This window comes from Macadamia integrifolia, chromosome 7 (assembly GCF_013358625.1).
Source record: "Macadamia integrifolia cultivar HAES 741 chromosome 7, SCU_Mint_v3, whole genome shotgun sequence".
NCBI lineage: Eukaryota > Viridiplantae > Streptophyta > Magnoliopsida > Proteales > Proteaceae > Macadamia > Macadamia integrifolia.
The window spans coordinates 12,053,877-12,077,082 of NC_056563.1; the positions used below are offsets into that span (position 1 = coordinate 12,053,877).

The 23,206-nt window shown below is 35.9% G+C and overlaps 2 protein-coding genes across 3 annotated transcripts; both read right to left on the minus strand.

The window, feature by feature from the left end:
* Positions 1 to 7,511: 7,511 nt before the first annotated feature.
* LOC122084080 lies at positions 7,512 to 12,593 on the minus strand. Of its 2 annotated transcripts, XM_042652123.1 has the most exons (9): positions 12,313 to 12,593; positions 12,147 to 12,206; positions 11,998 to 12,045; positions 10,114 to 10,246; positions 9,939 to 10,015; positions 8,195 to 8,293; positions 8,034 to 8,104; positions 7,835 to 7,925; positions 7,512 to 7,722 (listed from the first exon to the last, which is right to left on the minus strand). In XM_042652123.1, exons 1-9 carry the CDS (start codon positions 12,532 to 12,534, stop codon positions 7,612 to 7,614), a joined length of 912 nt encoding a protein of 303 aa, XP_042508057.1. In that variant the 5' UTR covers positions 12,535 to 12,593; the 3' UTR covers positions 7,512 to 7,611. The 2 variants fall into 2 exon arrangements, with proteins under 2 accessions (XP_042508057.1, XP_042508058.1); XM_042652124.1 differs by lacking the exon at positions 11,998 to 12,045.
* A 2,087-nt stretch (positions 12,594 to 14,680) lies between these two features.
* Positions 14,681 to 21,537, minus strand: LOC122083262. The gene is made up of 3 exons (XM_042651007.1): positions 20,705 to 21,537; positions 16,234 to 16,320; positions 14,681 to 16,100 (listed from the first exon to the last, which is right to left on the minus strand). The coding sequence occupies exons 1-3, from the start codon at positions 21,017 to 21,019 to the stop codon at positions 14,940 to 14,942; spliced, it is 1,563 nt and encodes a 520-aa protein (XP_042506941.1). The 5' UTR covers positions 21,020 to 21,537; the 3' UTR covers positions 14,681 to 14,939.
* Positions 21,538 to 23,206: the final 1,669 nt, after the last annotated feature.

Consider the following 23,206-nt stretch of genomic DNA (forward strand, 5'->3'; position numbering starts at 1 on the left):
TTCATCAACATTCTTCACCAAAAAATTAGGTTTAAATAAAATGCTCTCCAATTCAAGACGGAGAGAAAGGGTGGACCACGACAACATCAAAAAGTTGTTAGGTATCATTAGTTTTTCAAGACCCTGCACATCACTTTAAATTTCTTGAACTTCCCGCCCACTCTTTTGAGCTTCTACTAACCCAAAGATAAGTCCCTGCGTTGCTGCTTCAATATCCACTCCTGTCATCACGTAATTAGCAAACAAGAGTAAACAGTTATATTTTGAAAATATAATGGTTGCCCATCCTGAAATTTTTTGGTGTTTAGAGGACACAGCAAAAGTGATTAGGATAATGTTGTGAAAAAATGGTATGTGTGATAAGTGTAGAGAGTATGGAACGGAGTGGAGGAATTTAATATGTGGTATCGTCGTCGCCGATGCTAATATAAGACCAGCCGTATCAAGTCAAATCCGACCATTTTGTCCATTTTTTTTTCTGAGACTGTTTTGTCCCTCTAAATACTTTTACGAATCATACGATCATATGGGGTTTAAATGGTTAAATGCTTATTATGATCTTTGGGTAATCAATCCAGCTGAAGAGCTATTTGTAATTTGTGGTTACAAACCATTTATTGTGATTTGTGCACTAATTTTTAATGATCACTTGTTGGAATGACTCAAAATAAAAAGTAAAATGGTAATCTCTGTCTATATTTTAGAAATCCCTTTTCTTTCCAACAAATTCGTTCTATAATGATCATAATTGAATTAAGATATCTTCACATCCTCTGACTTCCTCATTCGTAGTTTCCACTTGGAAGAGGGGAAAAGAGAATGAATCATTGAAATCATTATCATGGATGCTCTGAAAAGTGAAAATGGGCAAAATGTTCTCACATACAGTAAAATTCAACATTTATAGGTCTGCCAAGTGCAAATCCAATGTGTTTTCTTTGTCCAAGTGAAGTTGTGAAGGCAGATAGATTGATGTAGTCATTTTATAATAACTCTGCTAAGTGCAAATCCAATGTGTTTTCTTTGTCCAAGTGAAGTTGTGAAGGCAGATAGATGGATGTAGCCATTTTATAGTAACTCTGCTAAATTGATTAGCCATCAAAACTTAGCAGAGGTTCTCAGAGTAAAATGCTTATTATGATCTGCACTCAAGAAAATATCTTTGAGTTAAATGCCGTACTAAGGGTTTTGGGTTCTTCTCAGGGTTAAATGCCTAAACCAACAGTTTCAGATGAATCAAGTGTTCGATGAAATGCTTGAACCAGGGTTGGAGTTGTGGACATCAATCATGTGGCATGGAAAAATGGTAAACCTAGTTTGTTGGTGGATGTGTTGATTTGGTGATATACAGGGATGAGAGTGCGATGTGTTGATGAAGTGGGTACCAATGATAGAGATTAGTGATGGGCAGGGATGAGGGTCCATTATGATTTGGGCAGCAATGACAGATATGTGCTGGGCTTGAAGTAGACAACAATGATGGAGGCTAGTCAGATGAGCTATGATGGGTTTGCAGATATGTGCTTGGCCGTTGTATGAGGCTTGCGATATAATAACAAGGTAGCGATGGGTAATCATGATGTTTGAAGCTGCAAACAACAGATGGGCAGACACTTCAAATGTTGGTGCACAAAGTATAGAATGCATCTCATATGTTTGATAAAATTACTGAAAGAATTAAAGAAATCATAATTTAAATAATTTTTTCTACAAATAGGCATATCAAACACATTTCTCATTGTGCAATCTATTGTATAAATAGCAACCAAACGATTATAATTTGTACTCCATAATTTATTTTCATAAATGCTTTGTCAAAAATAGGTAATAAATACAAATATAAATTATACCAAAAGAGCCTTAGTTGGTAAAAGAAAAATTTTACTTCTTAAATAATGTTAGACTTTTCTTTTTGTAAATCTCGATTGATAACATTGATGACGAAAATAAATATTGATTTAAATATAAAATATTGTGAATAATAATATATTTGGTTAGTTTGAGACATTTGAAGTTTTTTATATATTAGTTGAGCCCTTCTACCTAGTAGCTGAGCTTTTATATTGATATTTAACATATTATCAAAGACTCACACAAATTTTTTTTTCATACACATTTATAGTTTGTCTTTTCATATATACGATATCGTTTCATTTTACTAATACAAGAGAGGGTATGAAGAATAATTGCATATTAGTTAAGTTTAGATCAATATCAAATGTCTCATATTACCAAACATTAAATGATCCAAAAGAGAGACAACATATGATATTGAGTACCTTTTTGGACCTTAAATAATTTCATATGCTAATTGAATATCTCCACAAATAGCTTAAGTATTTAGATTGAATACTTTAATATAATGATGCTAGAATTTAACAACTATTACATAAAAGATCCGATTAGTATATGATGACATCAAATGCCTAAACTTAAATGATATGAAATTATTCTCAACACTCTTTCATGTGTATATTAAAAAAGATGATATTGCACGTGAAAAGATGCATGATAAATATGTATATAGAATGACTGTACACATAAAAAAACATTAAAGATTAAAATATCATGTTGAATTCCAACTTAAAAACTCAAATTATTAAGTGGAGGGGCTCAAGTGGTATATGAAAACACCAAAAGTTATAAATAAGTGTGAAAATATTCCCAATACTATCTGTCCAAATCCATTTTTATAATTATCATCAAGATTATTGATCATAATCAATATAGTAATAATTCCAACGTCATTCAAAATTGAGAGAAATATCTTTTCTCTGTTAACCAAATATCCTTGAAGTAGACAAGATTTAGGTTGTTTACTTGTGATTTAATTGATCAATCTCTGTTTAATAATGACATACTTTACTTTTTTCTTTTATAATAAAAAAATGGCTTCATGGCAGTGATCATCGCACAAAGCTCAACGCAACCACACACCCAACTATTACAACTGCACAAGACCTCTTAAGTGATAGTGGGATGAATAGTTAGCAAAAAAAAAGAACAATAAAAAAAAGAATACGGACGGTATGAGTTTCAAACGATGAAAACTTTCACACGATCCGATAAAAAAAAAAAGAGAAAACAGTAAAAAATGGAAAACAAATGGTACAGATTTAAAATACGCAAATGTAACAAAAAAATATAATAGAATACTCATATAATCTGGAGAAAATTACTTAAATATCTACATTTAATGTCAAAAAATAAAAACAATTATAACATCCGACATTAATATAAAAGTATATTGTAGACTGTTATAAGTTCTAATGTATATCATCAAACATCATGCATTTAAAAAATGTATTGAATTATTATTCTCTAAGCAAGAGAGAGATAGAAAATATAAAATTATTTTAGAAGTAATAATGTATTAAATTATTATTCTGAAATCTGTGTAAGAAACAAAAAATAAAGTGAGGGGGAGTTGGAATCTGGGACCCTACACAAGCAAAGCAAAACCACATTTTATATGGGTTTAAACTTTAAACTTTAAAATAATATGCTACTGTTACTCCTTGTCGTTGAAGTTCAAAGAGTCATAAGACTCAAAACTCAAAAGCTCGAGTTTCACACTCTCACTCCTATCACTTTCACCCATTTAAATATTCATATTAGCTATATCATCTTTAATTATCACTGTTACTCTTGTTAATCAAAGTCCAAAATGTAAAAAATTCAAAAGCTTGAGTCCCATCACTTTCACCTATCACTTTCATCATTACTATTATATTCTTATAATGATAAAGTAATTCAATAAAAAGACAAACTACTTAATAAAAAGTTTAATTGCTCATATTTTTATTTTATTTTTGAGAAAACAATTTGATATTCTAAATTTTGAAGTGAATAGTTATACTATTCTCCATTTCTGCTGAATCTTTTAAATATGAGATGATTTTGTTTGATTTGAGGAGAAAATGCGTAGTGCGAGGAAAGGTATAGTGCAAGGAAAGGAGAATGTTGAAAAAAAAATAATAAGTATTAGGGTAAAAATTCATAAGTCGCAAACATCTTTTGGGGTTTTGATATTACAAGTTTGAAATTTCAATTTTTACTCTTTATAACAAATGCACACGCATTTTAAATGCATTTAAAACGAATAGGGTAGCCGTTTGCCTTTTTTACCGAATGTCACACATGGAATAGACTAAACGTGTTTTAAACAGTAATATACGAGAATGATATTTTAAACACATTCTTGCTAACAAAGGTGAGACGTATCGAATCGGACTCTCAACCTTCGACCCACAAGGTGATATAATGACTTCCTATCACTAGGCTATCACATCAAGTGGTTACGACGTACATTACTGAATTCTATTAGAATTGTTAAATTTTAATTGAATATGTATTATTTGTTATGCAGATATATGAGATTTTATGATAATAACACGAATTATTAAGTGCATAGTTCATTTCGTATCAGAGCATTAGATTTTCATTAATGACAAATGAAAACACGTGCTATCCAAATGTTAAATTATTCAAACATTCAGTGTCTGAACTCATGTTTGTAGTCTCCATCATAGTCATCGATTTCTTTTTAATGAAAAGAATAAAAAATATTTTTAATCAAAATAACTTAAAAAATTAATGTGAGGGTTATAGTTTTTTATTTTAACTTGTTCTTACATCACTAAGAAGGGTAAATTACATAACAAAATGACCAATTTGCTAGTAGGTTTGAGATAAAAATGAGCTATGAACAAAAACTTATAAACATCCAAATAAATGGGGAGAACTCTCCAAAGCCATGATTTGGTATTGTTGTCAAAGAGAAGTTTTGTAAGTTATCAGAATCGCTCTATATCTCCTTCACTCTACATCCATCAATTTTCGCCTGTTTCGTTTTGTAGAGTAGTTCGTAAGTGGTGACTTTAATATTTTTTCTAGTCATCAGGTAATCTGCATAGAGTGAGACAAATTTTCATTGACTAATATTACTAATAGCCCATCCTGATATATCATTAGTAAGGTCAACAATACTTATACAAATTAAAACAGTAGAAATCAAAATTCGTAATGAGGGGTTGGGGTGGTATTTGAGATATAATTGAAAAAGCAGAGTGTGAGATTTACTTGTTAGCAGATAGAATAGTAGGATTGAACAGTCCAATACTTCACATGATTTAAAATAGAATGCTCATATGCAACTTGATTTCTATTTGTCCAGATGAAATAACACGATATTATAAATGTAGAAAAAATATTATTAAGATCATTAGCACGTATAATGTCAGAATTAAAGAAATACATAATAAGAGAGGTAAAAAAGAACTAGATAAATGATCAATTCTGAATCCTAGTGGAGCAACAACCCAAAAGCTATTGGTGAAATCAAGAGAGAAAAGTATGCCATACAAATTTATGTTGAGTGTGGCATAGTCTATAGGTTGAGTCAACTTCCAACCATTTTCCCAAAATATATTTGGTAGGAATTCATTAATGAGCAAGTCTCCAAAAAAACAACTTAAATTTTAGATGTAATTTGAGTTTTCAATAGTATCGCCACCAGTGTGAGCATAGAGAAAAGAAAGAACATATGTTTGAGACTCCATTAGAGTTAGTAGAGGAATCACGCTTTAAAAATTTCACAATAAGCTTAATGGTTATAACCTGTTTTTTTTAGAGGTGACATCACCATCTGTCATTGTCTAGGAAATTAAAATTTGCATAATTGTATCAGCCACAAGGTAAGGGGAGCAGCGAAGTTAAAAAACTACCATTCCAAACATTCCCTATAAAGAAATCACTAACACAATTTAAAGAAGAGGAAATAATGCAAAAACAGAGAATAGATAATGAAAAATTAGGAATGATGGAATCCAAGGATAAGTCCAAAATTTGGTTTTTGGTTTCATCCCCAATTTTTAAGAAAACCATTGTCTTCTAGATTGAAAAAATACTTACAATATTATTCCAGGTAATTGGTCCTCTTTTCTCCAAGGTTTTAAGGTAGAAAAACAGACCCATTAGGAAATTATTTTGCCTTTAATATCTATGCTTTGAGAGAATGATCATCGGAGATGAGGAGCCAACCAAGTTTTAATAGCAATGCCTTATTCTGAGTTTCAGAATTTCGTAGCCCTAAACCTTCTTCTGATTTTTTAAAGTAAATCTTAATGTCATCCAATAAAATGAGATTTTATAATTTGATCCTTGTCCCTATTTCAGAAGTGGAGGAAAATGGAATCTAATTTCCTGCAAGTATCTTTAGAGAACAAAGTAAAATATTAAGTAAGACTTCGATTGATGCAAAGAAAAGGCCGCATCATTTAAAAGGGGAGAATGAATTGTATATATATATATTTTTTTTAACCAACCATATGTTCTCCAGGTCTACCATAAACTCAAAGAAGATGATGAACCTTGGATGGTCATGCCCATAGAGTATAGAATATTTCTTTGGTCCTATGAGACTTAGTCACACCAAAATGGGGTGAGAGATTTATTTATTTATTTTATGTAGAAGTGTGAGAGATTACCTCAGGAAAGATAACCTTTGTCGATTTCTATTAAAAAAAAAGAAATATAACATTAGGATAATAGATGCATAATAATCACACTACTTTCTAAAGGCTTATTGACTTATTCAAGATAAAGTTTGTTTGTTTTTGTTTTTGTTTTTTGTTTGTTTGCTTTTTTTGTTTGTTTGTTTGTTTGTTTGTTTTTTTTTTTAACATGGGATAAAATTATGTTATAATTCGGATAAAATTCGGTTCGGCCAAATTATTCGTGAATTTTAAAAAAAATCTATAAAATTCGAGAAATTTTTATTTGATTTGGATTCGGATCGAATTATTCATAAAATTCGGTAAATTCTGTTCAACATTCACGAATAATTCGGAGAATTTAATAATTAGGCTAAGGTCTGATCTAAAAGACCCATTTATTCAATTGGACTTCATGGAATAAACACGTTCCTTGAAATTTTGTGGACAGTACCCCTATATCAGGATGCACCACCTCTATATTCAAATGGTTGGTAAATTGTATGAGAAAAAAAAAATGGTTTTTTACTCAACACCACTTACAATAATTCTCTCCAAACGGCTACCTTTTGAAAGTTCACCTTGAGTCCTAGGTGTAAGTGTATTCAGGAACAAATCACAATTTGGAACAGTTTCAAGAAGTGCTCCTGCTGCTCCTAGGTTTTCCAGAAACACCAAGGAACATTGCTGAGAAATGAATGTCACATCCTGAGAACATTCCCTAAAGTATAACCAACTGTGTACATGAGTGGCAAAACCAGGACACATTAGAAGAGAGTTTATTTAATTACACCGGCATAGATTGTGGGGTGGGGAATGCCATGGTTATGAGTCTCCGCAGTCTTGATGTTGCAACCCATCCAGACACTCAGACCTGAAGAGGCCTCATGAAAGCTGCACTCATATGAAAAATAAAAAATAAAATAAAATAAAATGCAGAGGGCCTGAGCTCCTCAGGCTCACACAAGCTTGTAAAAGAAATATCAAAGTCAAAAAACAAGGGAGAGGATGCATGCCTTGATTGCAATTTAACTTTCCTTGATTGCTTCTTGATATACAAAATAAGTCGATACATTGTCAAATATAAACGAAGGAAAGGCAGATAGATCTCAAGAGTTCACTGCTCTTTCGACTTTAACTGTATTCCAAGTAAGACGAGTCCCACAGAAGTAAAGGTGGACAAGACAGTGGATGAGTAGCAAATTGCGAGTAGAGCACCCCTCAGTGACTGATTTCAAAAACAGTTTATTTTTAGTAAGTACCAGCATCAACATACGAGTGATAGGTAATGAGTAGTGAAGAAGGAAAACAGAAATTTGCAGGTTTTCACACCCACGTACCTTAGCTAATAGTAATGCATTATCATTCGCATACTGCAGAGAACTCTCTGGTATGCTTTGAATACCTTGGCTTAATTCCCATGAGAGAATCCTAAATTGCAAAATTTGTAGGAAGTCAAAACTTTTCTGCTGTCATGCAATTCCTACAGAAGGGAATGAGCATATAGAAGGAAGACTCAGGTTTGAAAGGGATGACTACCCAAAAGCAAAACCAATTGCTGCCCCAATATAGGCACTGGATGAAGTGAATTCAACCTGTAGTTCTCCAAACTGCAATCGAAAACATGACACATCTTACAAGATCAACCTTTAAAGGCCTCAGAAGAATTTAGCTTTCATATCTAATGCAGAATCTGTTACCTTGAACATCCTACTTTCTTGTTTGGGTTGTTCATCTGTAGTCGTAGACACTGTGCTGGCAGACAGTAGGCTTCCAGTCTTAATCATTGCTTTGGCTATCTGCAATGGTTATCAACCAACAACCATACAATATGTCACTCCTTAAAAGTTGATTAGGAGCTATGTTTAACTTAAGATCTGAATACATGTTCCATTTTCAAAACTCAAACACCATCATGCAGGCATCAACATCCCTAACATAGAATCATGCTTCAGCTTTCTAAAGGCATTTCATAACCATATCAATTATAATCTGAATATTTGCTTCTCCTAAAGCATAAAATAAAACCAGAGTTGATGATAGAAATAATCATAAGTATTGACCTTGCTTAAATCCTGAAGCAAGAACAGAGAATGTCTATGGCCCCTGATTAATGGGAAGCCGCCAACTTTGTATATGGAAGGTGGGCACTGGCAGTATGATGAAAGATTGATTTGCTACCCTGGACACAGGGTAAAGAACAAGAAGATGACAGAGTTTAGTGAATGATACTATGAGAGGATTTAAAAGAAGGTAATTTGTGTTCTTTAGGCTGTTATTAGGAAGAAAAGCACAGTGAAGAGGTAGCTAACCATGCAGTCGAGCATGGTTGATGAATCAATAATCAAGAATCATCAATTTTTCCTGCCTCAACCATGTTTGATGCCAAAAAGGTTTACTTCTCAACTTGATCCTAGGAGAGCTTATAATAGAGGAGTTGTGCAAGTTAATGCCTCTGGTTAGAAGGAAAGAAGAAAAGGAGAAAATATCAAACAACCATGCTAACAAAAACAGTTTATTGCTGAATCAAATTAATTGGTGGTTTCATTTCTTGTTACTAGTTTTGTTACGCTGCTAGCTGAAAACAGCAATTTATATGCATTTTCCCCATTCCTAAGAGAGAGAATTGTTTTGGTGCCAAAGCCTCCATTTTCTTGCACATACAGGATATTGCATTATATTAGGCTATGCAGTGGAGCCAAGTTGTCAGGATCACAACTGGATTTAGTATCAAATTATAGTTAAGAACACCAGGTTATAGATAATGGACGAAAAGCGTATCAGAATGGTAGTCTAACAAATTGCTTTAAACTATGGCACATGAAACTTTTTTTCCAAAAATTAATCATCCTAATAGTATGTTTAGATCTAAAACTTTGTTTTTCCTTTTTTGCATTATCAACTCCGTATGATGCTAGGTAAAAAGGTCAACTTCTTAAGATCCATGGATAACAGCTCTTTTTAAAAAAATTAAAGCAAAAAAATTATCCTGTACTGATGAATGACCAAAATGTTTTGATCTTAAGAAAAAGATAAATGATAAGCTCTTGAAGGCATGAGAATAAAGCACTGCATAAAATGATTTGCAAATAAGCTCCAAAAGAATACAAAGACTTATAGTAAGAAATATGGAAAAATCTTGTTTCAACCAAGTACCAAGGTTGGTGAAAAAGAAGTTGTAACCTTATTTGTTTTCCCCTTTTATTATAGCACGTTTCTTATTTCAATGAGGGTAAATCCTGTCATTCGCATAGACATAACAGATCTTGAAAATGACACAATGACAAGTTGCTTTACATTATTTTGAAAATCCTTTTTTAACCCCTGACTTAAATTACTTTTAAGAATAAGACATGGGGCAATCAAAAGATACAACTTCTCACTTCACCACCTTGGTGACAACAAGATGCAACCAAGAAATAAAGTTTTTTGTTAGAAATTTACCCTTTGAAGCTCGCCTTGACCATACTGTCCCATAGATTGAAATCTCCTGCCAGCAGATATCAAACGCTTGCCAAATGCTACACCAATTGAACAATTTGAAGTTGAGGATTAAAATATATCAAGAAAATTTTTAAGTATCCATAAATAAAATTGATTGTTTGCTTGAAAATTTTGCCTGATTTGGCATTGTTTGTCAAGGAGGTTTCCAAAGAAGGAAACTTGCTCACTATACTACATGATGTTGATGTATCAGCTAATTCCCATGCTCGAGATAGGTTCAGCAATGTCTCTCCCAGCTCTTGACCACACTGAAATAACAATTAATACACTCGTTACAAAGTCCCAGATAACCGACTTCACCAATTAATTACACGTTTTCTAAGTATTATATCATTATAGGAGACCTCTAATGTGATCAACAGTTACAAACTTGCTGTCCAGATGAGCTTCTTGGGAATGGGGATCCACCAATCAAAAGATAAAAGTAACCAGCAGTTTAGAAACAGCGACGCAGAATTCCAGCAGAAGAAAGAATAGGAAGAAGATCCAGCGGTACAGAGTTGGTTCAGTTCTTATTAGACTCAATTTTAAGTCCTGAATGGCTCACGTTTTCTATTGTAAAGGACCAATTCTATAAGCCCAAGTATGAGGGATTTGAATCATATAAGGGATTAGGTGTTAGTTTCTAATTTCTATTTTTATTTTTCTAACATATTTAGGTTAGATGGGTCCACATTGAGTTACTAGCTTGGATTTTTTTTCTGGTTTTATAAAGAGCTGTATAATCTGATTTTAGAAACTCTAGAAGCTCTGGAAAGTTTCTATATTCAGGTTCCTAGGTTCTCAAGTTTAGGAATATAGGAAAGTTTCTAATTTGTAAGTTGTGTTAAAAATAGGAAGTTGAAGTATTAGATAGTCTATAAATTAGTGGATTAATATGATATGTAATGCAACGATTTGATTAATGAAAAGTTTGGCTTCAGCCCTTTGGTTCTATGATGATTCAAAGCTCCCAACTGTGGTGATTCAGTAAACTCACTGGTGGTGATTCCAAGGTTGAGTAATGATGGTGATCCTAGCCCTACATATCAAGTGGTGATTCTTGTTCACATCCATCTTTTCTATCGTTTCTTTTATTTCTTTTCTTTCCCACAGTTTCAGTTCATCGAGTTACCTGGTTTCTTCAAATTGGTTCTATCCCTATATCTGAAATCCTATCACAAGCTGATCTCCACGGGCATTCAACTGTCCAAGGTTAGCACGCACCTTAGACAGTACTGTGTTACTTGGCAAGCAAAGCATGCTAATTGAAAAAATAAAGTTTAGCTGTATGTTCATTTTCATGTCCATATTTCACAAGTATAATGATTTATTTCAGGAAAAATATGCATTTGAAACACTAAGATAAACAAGACTACACAGCTTTGCAACACAGAATACTTGGTTCCTAAATTGTTTTGGAATGGAGATGGACCAAATGCCATCCTTCAGAGGAACATGATCACAAACATGGGTCAGAAATCAGATGAGGCAATTTGAGAAGGTCAAAAGACCAGCATTGTCATTGAAGTCTGATTAAAGAGTTTAGGTCAGATAGAAAATATTTTCTGCACTACTCATAGGGCTCATGTGGTCCAAACATCTCAAGATCTCCAGGTTCCAAACAAAATTTGAGCTATATTTTGACAGCTCCAGCATTACTCGGAACTGTTAGCTCATAGTGGCAAGTTTATTGCACTGATCACAGGCTCAATGGGCTCTTTGGCCCTTAGAGAACAAAAGATTTCATACTTCATTGACAGCCAATTCAATTGGCTAGCTCAGAATAGGGCAGCGTGCAGTCTTTGGCCAATCCCAAAATGCATATGAGACTGGAGTCTCAGGCTCGCAACATGCAAGTGAACTTGGTTATTGTAGTCATCTGAAACACCCTCACTAATCTAAAATTCTCTAAGCATCGCCGACTAATCTAAAATTCTCTCAGCATCGCCATTGCATCAAATGACTACAGAACCAAACAACGAAGAGAAAGAGTCTCTGATTGAACTAGGTTACTAACCTCATTAAGGACAGGTCCATTGGAAAGATCGAAAGCAGCATCATTCAGCTTCGCGGATTCCCAACCAAAATTTACAAAAAATGCTATCTGAATCAAAACAACTTAATCTGAACTTGCAAACGAAAGGGATAAAAAGTATTGGCGCTTACATCGAGACGAAGATCGCTTGGGAGCTGGGACAAGTAATCAGGTGGAAGATCAAAACTATCCTGCAAGACCCAAAAAAAATTGAACAACATAAATGCATTAATTCACTCAAACCATAAATTTGAACCCATAAAAAGGAAATTGAATTGAACAGAAACTGATACTAACAGCGATTTCTTGGAAGAGAGATTGGACATTGATTGACTCTGGAGATTCTGATTCTGCAAGCGCAAATGAGATGGTTAGGGGTCTGTTTTGGAGGGATTTCTTCTGGGAACGTTTGAGAGTAAGCGTGTGAGAAACTGGATAGGAATTCCGGTTAGAGAAGATGGTTGGAGCGGAAGAGAAATTGAAGATGAGGGAATGAAAATGGAGAGTGAGAGAAGCCATTTTTAAGTCTCGTTCTGTTTTCAGTTTAATTGATGGCTAGGCTATCAGCACCACCGAAATTGATCGCATTTATTTGTAATTTCCAATTTCCCCCTTTCCATTCATGGGCAACTGCGCTACTGTGAGGACCAATCAGGCGAGGTGCATAGGCATCCAATCAAAGGGCAAGATGGTCTTTTTGTTATCCTCAATTTTGTTCTTGGTGAAATGTAACAATTCCAAATAGATTTCAAAAGATATTTGATGTCGGTTAATATGGTATTAGGTTTTCTCATCTTGTATGCGATATAGGATTGAGTTATTCCAAGTTCGTATTAATGGCATTAGAGCTATAGATCCTCGGGCAAACCATCTCATGGAAAGTGCGACCTAATGCCACAGTAAAGTTGCCTGGAAATGATTACATACCAAACAAAGGAGATTTTATGTGAATTAATGAAGTCTTCAGTTTCCTCGCATTGAAAGTCAATTTATGAAATTGAGCTATTCCATGATTCCACATTGATTTCAAAAGAGAATAGATTTCCTATCATGATTCATGAAGGAGGAGATTTATAGCAGGTTAAGCCTTTTCTTGGCCCAAACCTGAGGTGTATGAGTGTATGACAATGACCACCAGGCTGGCTTGCTTATATTCCTTGGTCCTCCCTTTCTAAAGATATTTGGGAGAAGAAAATGATTTGAAATCTAAAGTGCTGATTGATGCCATATCAGCAAACATATTGGTGCCATGCCGAGGTAGAAGCGAAAGGGCAAATTAACAAGAGGGGACCTACATTACTACATTCCTGAAAACATCCTCTGCCGTGGATGGGGCGGTGTGCCGAGCATTCAATGGTTGGAACGATATTAGGTCACGTATCAATGTTGTCTCGATCATCTGATACTCACCGCACTACCGCACCCACGGAAAACAATAATCACTCGGTACATTCCCACTATAAATGTGGTGGGGTAGCTAGGATTGTGCAGAGATTCAGTGGGCGTATCCAAGTCATCAAGCATTCATTGTATTAAATTCCACATTAATGATTAATTTAGCTCCTCTGTTTTATAATATTGAGAAAATAGTGCAAAAAATGGACTATCTTAATGACAAAAATTGGGTAAAATGTTTAGGAGAATAACTCCATACACGATAATCATACAAATGCGATGGGACGATTCTGGTGACACTTATATTTTTGGGTTTTGTTTCTATTTTAAAATTAACTTTTTGTATTATTGTTTATAATTTAAATTTTTGGATAACAACGTGTATGATAATATATAGTAATTTTTATTTATAGACCAGAAAAGTAACATAAATGTATTTGTTACGTGTAGTAATTTTGTTCTAGAACTTCAATAAATTTACAAAATTTTCATTGAATACCCAAAAATTCGATGGAGGAGATTGTGGTTGTGGTGGAGGTGGTGGTGCCGTGGTCAAGGTGGTGGTGTTGGTAGTGACAATGGTGCTGGTAATGGTAGCGGTGGTGGTGGTGACGATGGAGGTGTTGGTGGCGATGGAAGTGATGATGGCGGTGATGGCAATGGAGATGGTGGACAATGGTGGTAGAGGTGGCAGCATCAGTGATGGTAGTGATGGCGGTGGTAGTGATAGCGGTGAAAGTGGCGATGGTTGTAGTGGAGGTGATGGTGAAGTTGGTGGTGGCAATAGTGGCGATGGAGGTTGGTGGTGGTGGTTTAATTTTTAACATCCAACTATTGCTTTGCCCATCAAATTAACATAAAATGAGTACACGTCTTGTTGTACTCATTTTTTATCAGAATGGGTTCACATTTCACAATTAAGGGAGAGGCTAAGAATGTGAAGAGGGCAATAAGGAAGCTATTTTAACTCAAATCTCCAGGCCCAAAGGCCTCCTGGTAGTACTTTATCAAATGAAATGCCCACCCTGTTCTATTGCCATACATCAGAACCTGTAGCAATTCTTACATCCATACACTAGGACCTATAGACCTATAACAATATTCGAGTAACATTTATCGCCTCGCACTGTGGACTTTTAACATTACACCACCACCAACAACAACAACAAACTCAGCCTTATCCTAACTTCATAGGGTCGGCTACATGAATCCATGCAAGAACAAAATAAGCAAAATAAAAGTGAAAGGAAAGTAACATGATAACAGTAAATAAGTAAAGACTACTGCTGACTTTCAACATTACATTATCTCAAAATTTTGTCAACATAAGGCTATAACAATACAATAATACTCATTGCAAGATCACCATGTCCTGTACAAACTATATTGAGTGCCAAGGTGATTGGGGTACAATTCCCCCCCCCCCTCTTCATCTCCTACAACTGTACATAAAAGAACTAACAGTATAAAAACAAGGTTGGCACTTTTATCGCATTCCCAGTCTAGCAACAAAAGAATACAATAATTTGCTAGTCATTTATAAGAGCATTCCAATAGTGAAACGGCATGTCTGTCTCTAAAGAGTCGGGCAGGAAAGGTTCAAAATCGAATTCTGGAAGAGAATTTTTTGCGATCTCTGTATTGGACTCATGTTCCAGAGAACTAAACCAATTCTCCAAATGGGATGCAGATGAATCTGGATTTGGGCTCCCAATATACTGGGGATTTACAGCACTAACAGGTTGACTTTCATTCTGGCACAAACTTTGGGTATTTTGCAGATCAGATGTCACTTGTACACCATGAATCTGGGAACCTTCTTCTGGGAAATGCTGAGCACCCTGGGTTGAACAGTCTATCCAACCTGAGTTGAAGTCCAATGCACTAGGTTTTGCAGCAGCTGAAGCTGGATTCTCATGTTGGTACAAATTTTGGTTCTCACCTGATTGAGGAATTGGCTGACTATACACTTGGGGTTGAGAATTATTATATGACTGAACTGAGAAGTTGCTGCCGGTACCTGGCTGGGAGGAACTCTGACAAGAATCAAAATTTGGCACACTTCCCGGTTGGAAGTCCTGCCACCTCATATTAATCTCATCATTTTGCACTACCACTGGATGTTGGTTCCTCGGTGGCTGTGCTGTGTATCCAGTTCTGCTATTAGATGAACCATATCCATGTCCGTTCATTGGCAAAACTGTTGGCGCATACCCTACCTTTTTAAACAGCTGTTTACGAGATTGAGGCCCCAAAGTACCAACATAGTTTCTCTCTCTTCGACTGGAGTAATTTGTACCAGGCATCATTGGTGGTCTGCTTACATTCTGAGGGCATCTGTTTCTACTCAGGGTGACTCCTGGTTGCTGATTACTTCTAGGCACACCAAAATTGGTCATTGATGGGCAAGGACGGAATGAGAATGAGGAGACTGAATGTGTTACAGAACCACTACTGGGGAGTTTCATTGGGTTGAATGCTAGAGCATGGTTAGGCAAGGGAGGAATCATTGATGGAGTAGTAACAGGAAACTTCTGGCCTGGCGTTGGTTCTAATGTGCCTCGCTTAAAATTTTTCCTTGCTGTCCGCCATATTTCCTCTTTATCGGTGGAATGACAATGGTCAGTAGTATAAACACCTGTGCCCCAGTAGATGCATGGTGCACGTGAGTCACAGACATAACAGTGGCACTGCATTTTTCAGAGAATAGCAAATCAAAAAATGGCAAAAATATCATATTTGAAAACGCAAAGTAGAACAAACTATGAAACAGTGTCATTAAGCAAAGGTCACTGTTTCGCCTTAATGAGTGAAAGAGCTTACCACGTCACAGTACTTGTCATGCGGAGTTGAACTAAAAGGAAATTTAGCACACAGGTGTCGCGGGTGAGGGTAGTCTCTGCATGCTAACTGCCAAAAAAAGAAAGGGAAAAAAGAAAGGAAAAAGAAATTTGAGAATTAGGGTCAGCACAACTCAAATTCAGCACAACTTGCTAAGAGAGAGCAATGACGCAATAATTCGAATGGAAATAGCTTCAGAGGTTTCAAAACAGTCATAAACAAGAACAAAGTGCTCACTAAAATGCGTGAAACAGTAACAGTGATGCCAACTATGTTGCAACTCTCAAGAATCATCTGGAACCACGCTAGGAATAATAGCAAGGAGCCAGCATCACAAGGAGCAAATATCCAGATAATCAGTGTGTTCTTGGAAGCCAGAAAATAGATTTCTAGTGCATAAGAGACAATCAAGAGTTTTCAAATGTAGCTAACCAACTCTTAATATTTCATCTCTTATATGTCAACAGCAGTGGATACAACACAACAACAACAACAAAGCTTAGCCTTATCCCAACTAAATGGGGTCGGCCACAGGGATCCGCAAAGCAAAAATAAAATAAAAAAAAATAAAAAAATTTGGGACATCCCACTCATGAACAATCGGCAACTCGGATCCTAGCCCTCCAGACAGCTCTGTTAGATGCCATATTAGGGTGAAGACTTAACTTTTGCATCTCTTCTAACTACCTCCTCAATGGTCATTTTTGGCCTACCCCTAGCCTTTTTAGCTCCATTCATCTGCATCTAGTCACTTCTTCGTACTGGGGCATCCAAGGGCCTCCTTTGGACATGCCCAAACCATCGTAATCGACATTCTCTGAGCTTATCCTGAATTGGTGCAACCCCTAAATCTGTTCTAACTTGATCGTTCCTTATTCTATCTCTCCGGGTTTTACCACACATCCATCTCAACATCCTCATCTAAACCACACTCAACTTATCTATGTTACGCTTCTTGACTGCCCAACATTCTGCACCATATATCATAGCAGGTCTTATGGCTGTGTCCTGTAGTGGATAGTTACAAGAAAATAAGTGGACTAAGAGACACAATTGCAGATATACAAGAAGCTCATCCTTAGCAAGTCATCCCATTGGGCTGAGAACTACTAAGCATGCACATTATGGGAAATTTCTCTTGTGATATTTGAAACATTAGAAGGACATCAATGAGCTCTCTTCACTCTTTTCCCATTGCCCATTGCTCACTGCTTATGAAATGAAAGAAATAATCCACTTCAGTAATTATGAGGCAGGTGAAAAATACTGCTTAGAAATTTTCGAGCAAGAACTCAGTCATATTGAATTTCTTGATGCCAATCCAACTATAAAATATAATTTTCCTAAAAAAAATATAATTGGAGGGGGGGGGCACCAGTTGTTTTTCCTGTCCCAGACGACATCCCAGCCACCATTAAAAGCTAAGAACAAGGGATAGTTGGGCTCACCCCCAGGAACTCCAATCATCCTTGATGCACCCAGACGTCCCTTTGGACCAGTTCAAAATACCAAGGATCACATACCAATCATGATCAAGCCAACAAGTCAAATACAATGAACTCTTTCTACAATAGACTGAACTGATAACTGACCAGCATACACTCAAATAAGCTGGGAAACCACACTGGAATTGGCTGGTAAAATCCGTCTATTGTGCTCAAGACAGAAAGGAGGAGCAAATAACAAGCAAACTTTGTAGAGTTCCAAAGAACAAGCACTCTGGGTCTGAATTCACCAATTAACTTACGAAAGTTTAAAAATTAAACAAAGGGTGATAGAATTTTGGGCTAGAGATCCATAGCAACAATCCAGCAAATAAAGCAGTGTGTAGGACCATAGTTGATGCAGAACCTGGGTTCCAAAACCCTATTTGGGTTTGCTATTGGGCCCACCCAAATAACACATGGTTCCACAATTAAAAGGAATGGCAAAATTGTAAATATTCCGTAGTTGCAAGGGAAGTGTCAGGACTGTAAATAATTAGAATCTTCAAGAGCTATTGGATAGACAAAAGAAAGGGGACAAAGGGAATAACCCAGTGCACGAAGCTCTTGCCACTCCAGTTTCTGGGAGGGTCATAATGTACGCAGACCAGAAAGGGACCTAAAGGTATTTAGGATTTATTTTACAAGGGTAAAGTAGGTAGTAAAAGTTAACTAAAGGACGAGTGAAATAAGAACTAAAGTAAAGGGCATTATGGGAAAACTAAAGAATAAAGTAAAAGGCAAAAAGGAGTCGTGGAAGTGGGGAAGAAAGAGTTTTCTTCCTCAGAACTTGCAATCAGAAAACAAACCAGTGGAGAAAAGCGGAAATCAACCCACGTTTCGAGAGGGAAAACTCATTCTTTTGGCATCTAATCAATCAGAAAATTTAAGGGAAGATTGTTAACACTAAGGCCTACTGAAATCAATCGATAAACACCCAAATAACGAGCCCTAAATAGGTTTTAATTTGTTGAATCTTGATGCAGCAGTAGAAGGTGAATGGGGTCTACTTGCAGGTTTCTTCAACAGATCTAATGTCATAGCAGGGATAACTTAAAGCACTGAGATTCTAGGGCCTTGGTTGCCCAGAAGAGGGCTTCCTTTTACCTAAATTAGCAGGACTCAATTCACAAGAAGTGGACTGCAACTACGTAAAACAGAACAGGTAGGATAAAAGAAATAACAAGGAAGAAGCAGAAGAAGAAGATGAGGGAGGGAGATCGCACCACAGAAAAAGGGGGGGGGGTAGAAGCTCTCACAACACCAGCCACGCAGGCACAATCACTCACTATTTCAATTCATTACCAAATCTTCCCAATGAATTGGGTTACATTTACAAGCATATTTATAAAACAAAATTAAAAGTTTCCTAATTGAAGTGTAAAACTGAAATAGAAATACAATTTCCTAATTATCTAACCCAGCCCATATTGAATCAGACTCTAAAATTAAAAACAGAAAGAAACTCTAGCCTTACGGAAAGTTTACAAGATAAATCTAAATAAGTAAATAAATGAACTACTAATATTCTACCAGACCAAAGACCCAAATTTGGACCCAATTCACGGTATGGGTTCCCAAACGGGTTCAGGTCAATCCATGGAAGCACTCCTGCATCAGTGGGACAGTGGCTTCTAGGTGAAATACTTATTGCGCTCAAGACAGAAAGAGCAAATAAACAATAGCACCGGGAGCCAGAGGTCACAATGCACTGAAATTCAAAGCAATGGTGAAATAAAATAAAGATAAACAACCTAGGAGCATGAAGCTCTCTAACATCAGGACAAGCAGAAAAAACAATAAAGCATTTATTTTTTGTTCTTGGTTACAGTACTTAATGTGGAGAGTTTTGGTTGAAAATAGTTTCATCAGACAGTTGGGTGTAGTAAATAAAGTTGGATACTTGGAGCTTTATGAGTTGGGTCATGCTTTAAATTACCCAATCCATGCCCACCCCCTCTTCCCCCACTCCAACACACACCACCCCACCCCCCCCCCAAAAAAAAAAAAAAAAGACATTGCATTATTGTTAGCCTCTATGATTATGCTTATGCAAACCAAGTTACCAGCATGGAAGTTGCCCTCCAACATATGTGAATTACCGACCATGCAGTTGGAAAATAAGTTCCATTGCAAAGAAATTTTGGGAGATTTGCATCAAAGTCACACTGATTAAAAGAGATCTATCTCTCTTGCTCTTGTGCAAGACAAGGCTACTACGAGTTCTAAATAAATGAAACCAAAAGGCGCAGAATTGCATGCTTATTAGACCAATTTAAGGTGCTCCAAAAGATGATGTTTTGCATTACAAGTTACTGAAGGATTATGAAATGAAAAAACAAGGGAAAGCTAATCTAATGATGTTTTGCATTACAAGTTACCGAAGGATTATGAAATGAAAAAACAAGGGAAAGCTAATCTAGATTGTGTGTAGGTTATGATTTATCACTATAGTATAACAGGGAGCCAAGCATTAATATCTGGGGGGTGGGGGTGGGGGAGGGGCAGGGGAACAAGAAAATAAGCATTTTCTCTTCTTCTTCATTTCGTTTCACACCCCAAAGAAACATACGTTTCCACTGTTTCAAGTTCAAAAAAATTGAAAATCCATTCATAAACCAAATAAACAAAAAGAAAAGAAAACCAAAAAACAAAATAATTCTATCAACTGGACTCAAACATAGTGCAACCGCAATAAAAACGAAGAAACTCAGAAAAAAAATCAGAATCCATCCATTCAAAAACAAGTAAACATAATAATGCTATCAACTCAACTCAAACATAGTGCAACCGCAGTAAAAACAAATAAGCTCATGAAAAAAAAATAATAATAAATAAATAAAATAGAATCCATTCAAAAACCAAGTAAACATAAAGAAAATAACCAATACTATTTATAATATCAACTGAACTCAAACAAAGTGCAACCAAGTAACAAAGAAGAAACTCAGAAAAAAAGAATACGATACCTGTCCCTTCTCACCAACAATGAGCAACTCATCCGATCCCCCTGTTGAGTCATTTACAACTGCAACTGGATTATCTGGGTCACCATCCAATATTTTGCAATCATCGTCCGAACCATCCCCAGAGGCCAATTTTGCTCTGTCTGTATGTTTTGAACTCTGCGTCTCGCTCACAAATACCACATCATCAGAATCTTCAGTCTCATGACCACCGGGAGAAAGCATTTCGGAGATCCAATCAAGATTATCGTCGCTGTGCTCACCCCTAGAACCGTCTTCATCAGAGCTAATTTCAAAGATATCAGAATTCTGATCCATACTAACTCGAAGCCAAAAAGGGTTAGCGAAAAACTGGATTTCCTTTCATGGGTACCCAGAATAAGTAAAGGGTTCGACGTTATAAACCCTCCTGAACAGAAGATGATTGGGTTAGCCGTTGCCGTTAGATTGGGTTTGGGGCTAGCAACGGATTATCTTGGGTTGGGAAAGAGTTCTTTAACATCAATATCATCAGGGCTTTGGGTTGAAGAAGGAAACTAAGAAATTGAAACAAAAAAAACATAAAAAAGGTCTCAATTGAAAGGCCTTCAAACGAAGAATCTGAAGGCTAAGAGAGACACAGATTAGAGAGTGAATTGAAGAATCTGATTAAAACAGATGGGTTTATGCACTTTCTTGCCTTTACCCTCTCCTCCTCCCTCGTTTAGAAGCTCATCCGTCAAGGCAAGAATAGTTTTGGAAAATCCCTAATAAATGGATCAAAAAAATAAAAATAAAAAAGTGATATATGGCCCCCCTCTGGTCTCTGCATTCTGCAAGACTGCGACAGACGCAATTCTAAACACAGAAGCAAGGACACTAGGAAAGGGGTGCCAAGTCTGTGAATGAGACAACGGGTTGCCGCTGCTTGGGCTGGGCTCCTTATAGATTCTCACGATTTGGGCCCATCTTCATGAAGCCCAAGAGTATTGGCTGTGGCTAATTAGGCTTAGAATCAGTGACCCATAGGTAAGGGTGTCAATTGTTACTGTATTTGGTACTTGCCTATTTTCCTATAATTTAGGGATTATAAGAAAAATGAGATTAACTTAACAGTCATTTTAGACGATTGAACCCGTTAGAAGAATCTTTTTGTTTCAGGGGAGATTAGTGATATTTATGAAAAGATGTAGGGGAACATGATATTTTCCCATGGTTCAAGGGAGGGGAGTGATAATTCCTCTTTCTTTTTTTTTTTGGTAGGGAGTGTTAATTAGCTCTTGAGAAGCTAATCGTGTGCCCAATCACCTCTTCTACTTTCTTTTTGTTTTTCTCGTTTTTGTTTTTAATGAAAGAAATTAATAATATAAAGGGTGTCCACTAGTACTGAAAACAAAAAATGCAAACCAATGCCGTATCAAATTAATGGTACCAATTTGTATCAAATTAATTCAACACAGTATCGACATGGGATATGAATTAAAAAAAACACACCATACTATATCGATATTATATCAAATACGGATTTGAACAAATTCAGTATAGTATTAGTTTGAGATTGATGTACTGAATCACTATTCGATACAATATTGGTATGGAATATATATGATATCGTACCAAATTAACACCCTTAGAAATTATGTGAACGAAAGAAATATAGAAACATGAAAAGAAGCTAGCAATAGGATTAGGGGTGTCAATCGGTCGGTCCGGCTCTGTTTTGGTCCGGGTTGAGTTGGTTTCGATGTGGGAAAGTTGAAACCGAAACCGAACCAATAAGGAAATTCCAGTTTCGGTTTGGTTTCGGTTTTGGTGCGGTTTGGTTTTGGTTTGTCTTCGATTTCTTAAATCGATTTGTAATCGGGTTGGTTTTGATTTTTGGTCTAGTTTGGATTCGACTTTCAATACAAATATATACAAAACTATGCAAATTTTGAATTTTTTTAATGAATTTTGGAGTGTTTCGGTTTCTTACCGGTTTGGTTTTAGTTTCGATCCGGGTTTTGAGCCGGTTTCGGTTTGATTTCGGGTTCATCCGGTTTCTGGTGCGATTCGGTTTGGTTTTGGGGTTGCAATACTCCAAACCGAACCGAACCAATAAAGTTTCGGTTTGGTTCGATCTATGTTATTATCGGTTCGGTCCAGCCAATTTTACCGGTTCGATTTAGGAATTGACGCCCCTAAATAGGATGTTGGTTTTCTTGGCACACATACAAGCTTAACCTCAATGCTTTAATGACCTTGTATTCAACCTTGAGGCCACAGTTTCTAGGCTTGATAGAGGTAGAGCTTACAATGTAGAAAGTCAGTTAAAGAATCTTTTTATGTCAAGTAAAGTATATAAAACTAGTCTTCTTTCTTCACCTTGGGAGTCTTTACTAACTTTACCATTGCCCAATCAATTGTACAAGCAGTTGTGTCATTTTCACCAAGTATCATATCTACAACTTATATTTATCAAAATAAAAAAGATATATATATATATATATTCTTATTTCTTTTTTTATTCATTATTATTATGAAGAA

Coding starts and splice junctions, on each gene's coding strand:
- LOC122084080 (XM_042652123.1), bottom strand. CDS start 12,534: ATGGCTTCTCTCACTCTCCATTTTCATTCCCTCATCTTCAATTTCTCT. Junction 12,207..12,312: donor CTCTCTTCCAAGAAATCGCT/GTTAGTATCAGT, acceptor TGGGTCTTGCAG/GATAGTTTTGATCTTCCACC. Junction 10,016..10,113: donor GACAAACAATGCCAAATCAG/GCAAAATTTTCA, acceptor CAATTGGTGTAG/CATTTGGCAAGCGTTTGATA.
- LOC122083262 (XM_042651007.1), bottom strand. CDS start 21,019: ATGGATCAGAATTCTGATATCTTTGAAATTAGCTCTGATGAAGACGGT. Junction 16,321..20,704: donor TTGTTGGTGAGAAGGGACAG/GTATCGTATTCT, acceptor TTTTTTTGGCAG/TTAGCATGCAGAGACTACCC. Junction 16,101..16,233: donor ATGACAAGTACTGTGACGTG/GTAAGCTCTTTC, acceptor TGAAAAATGCAG/TGCCACTGTTATGTCTGTGA.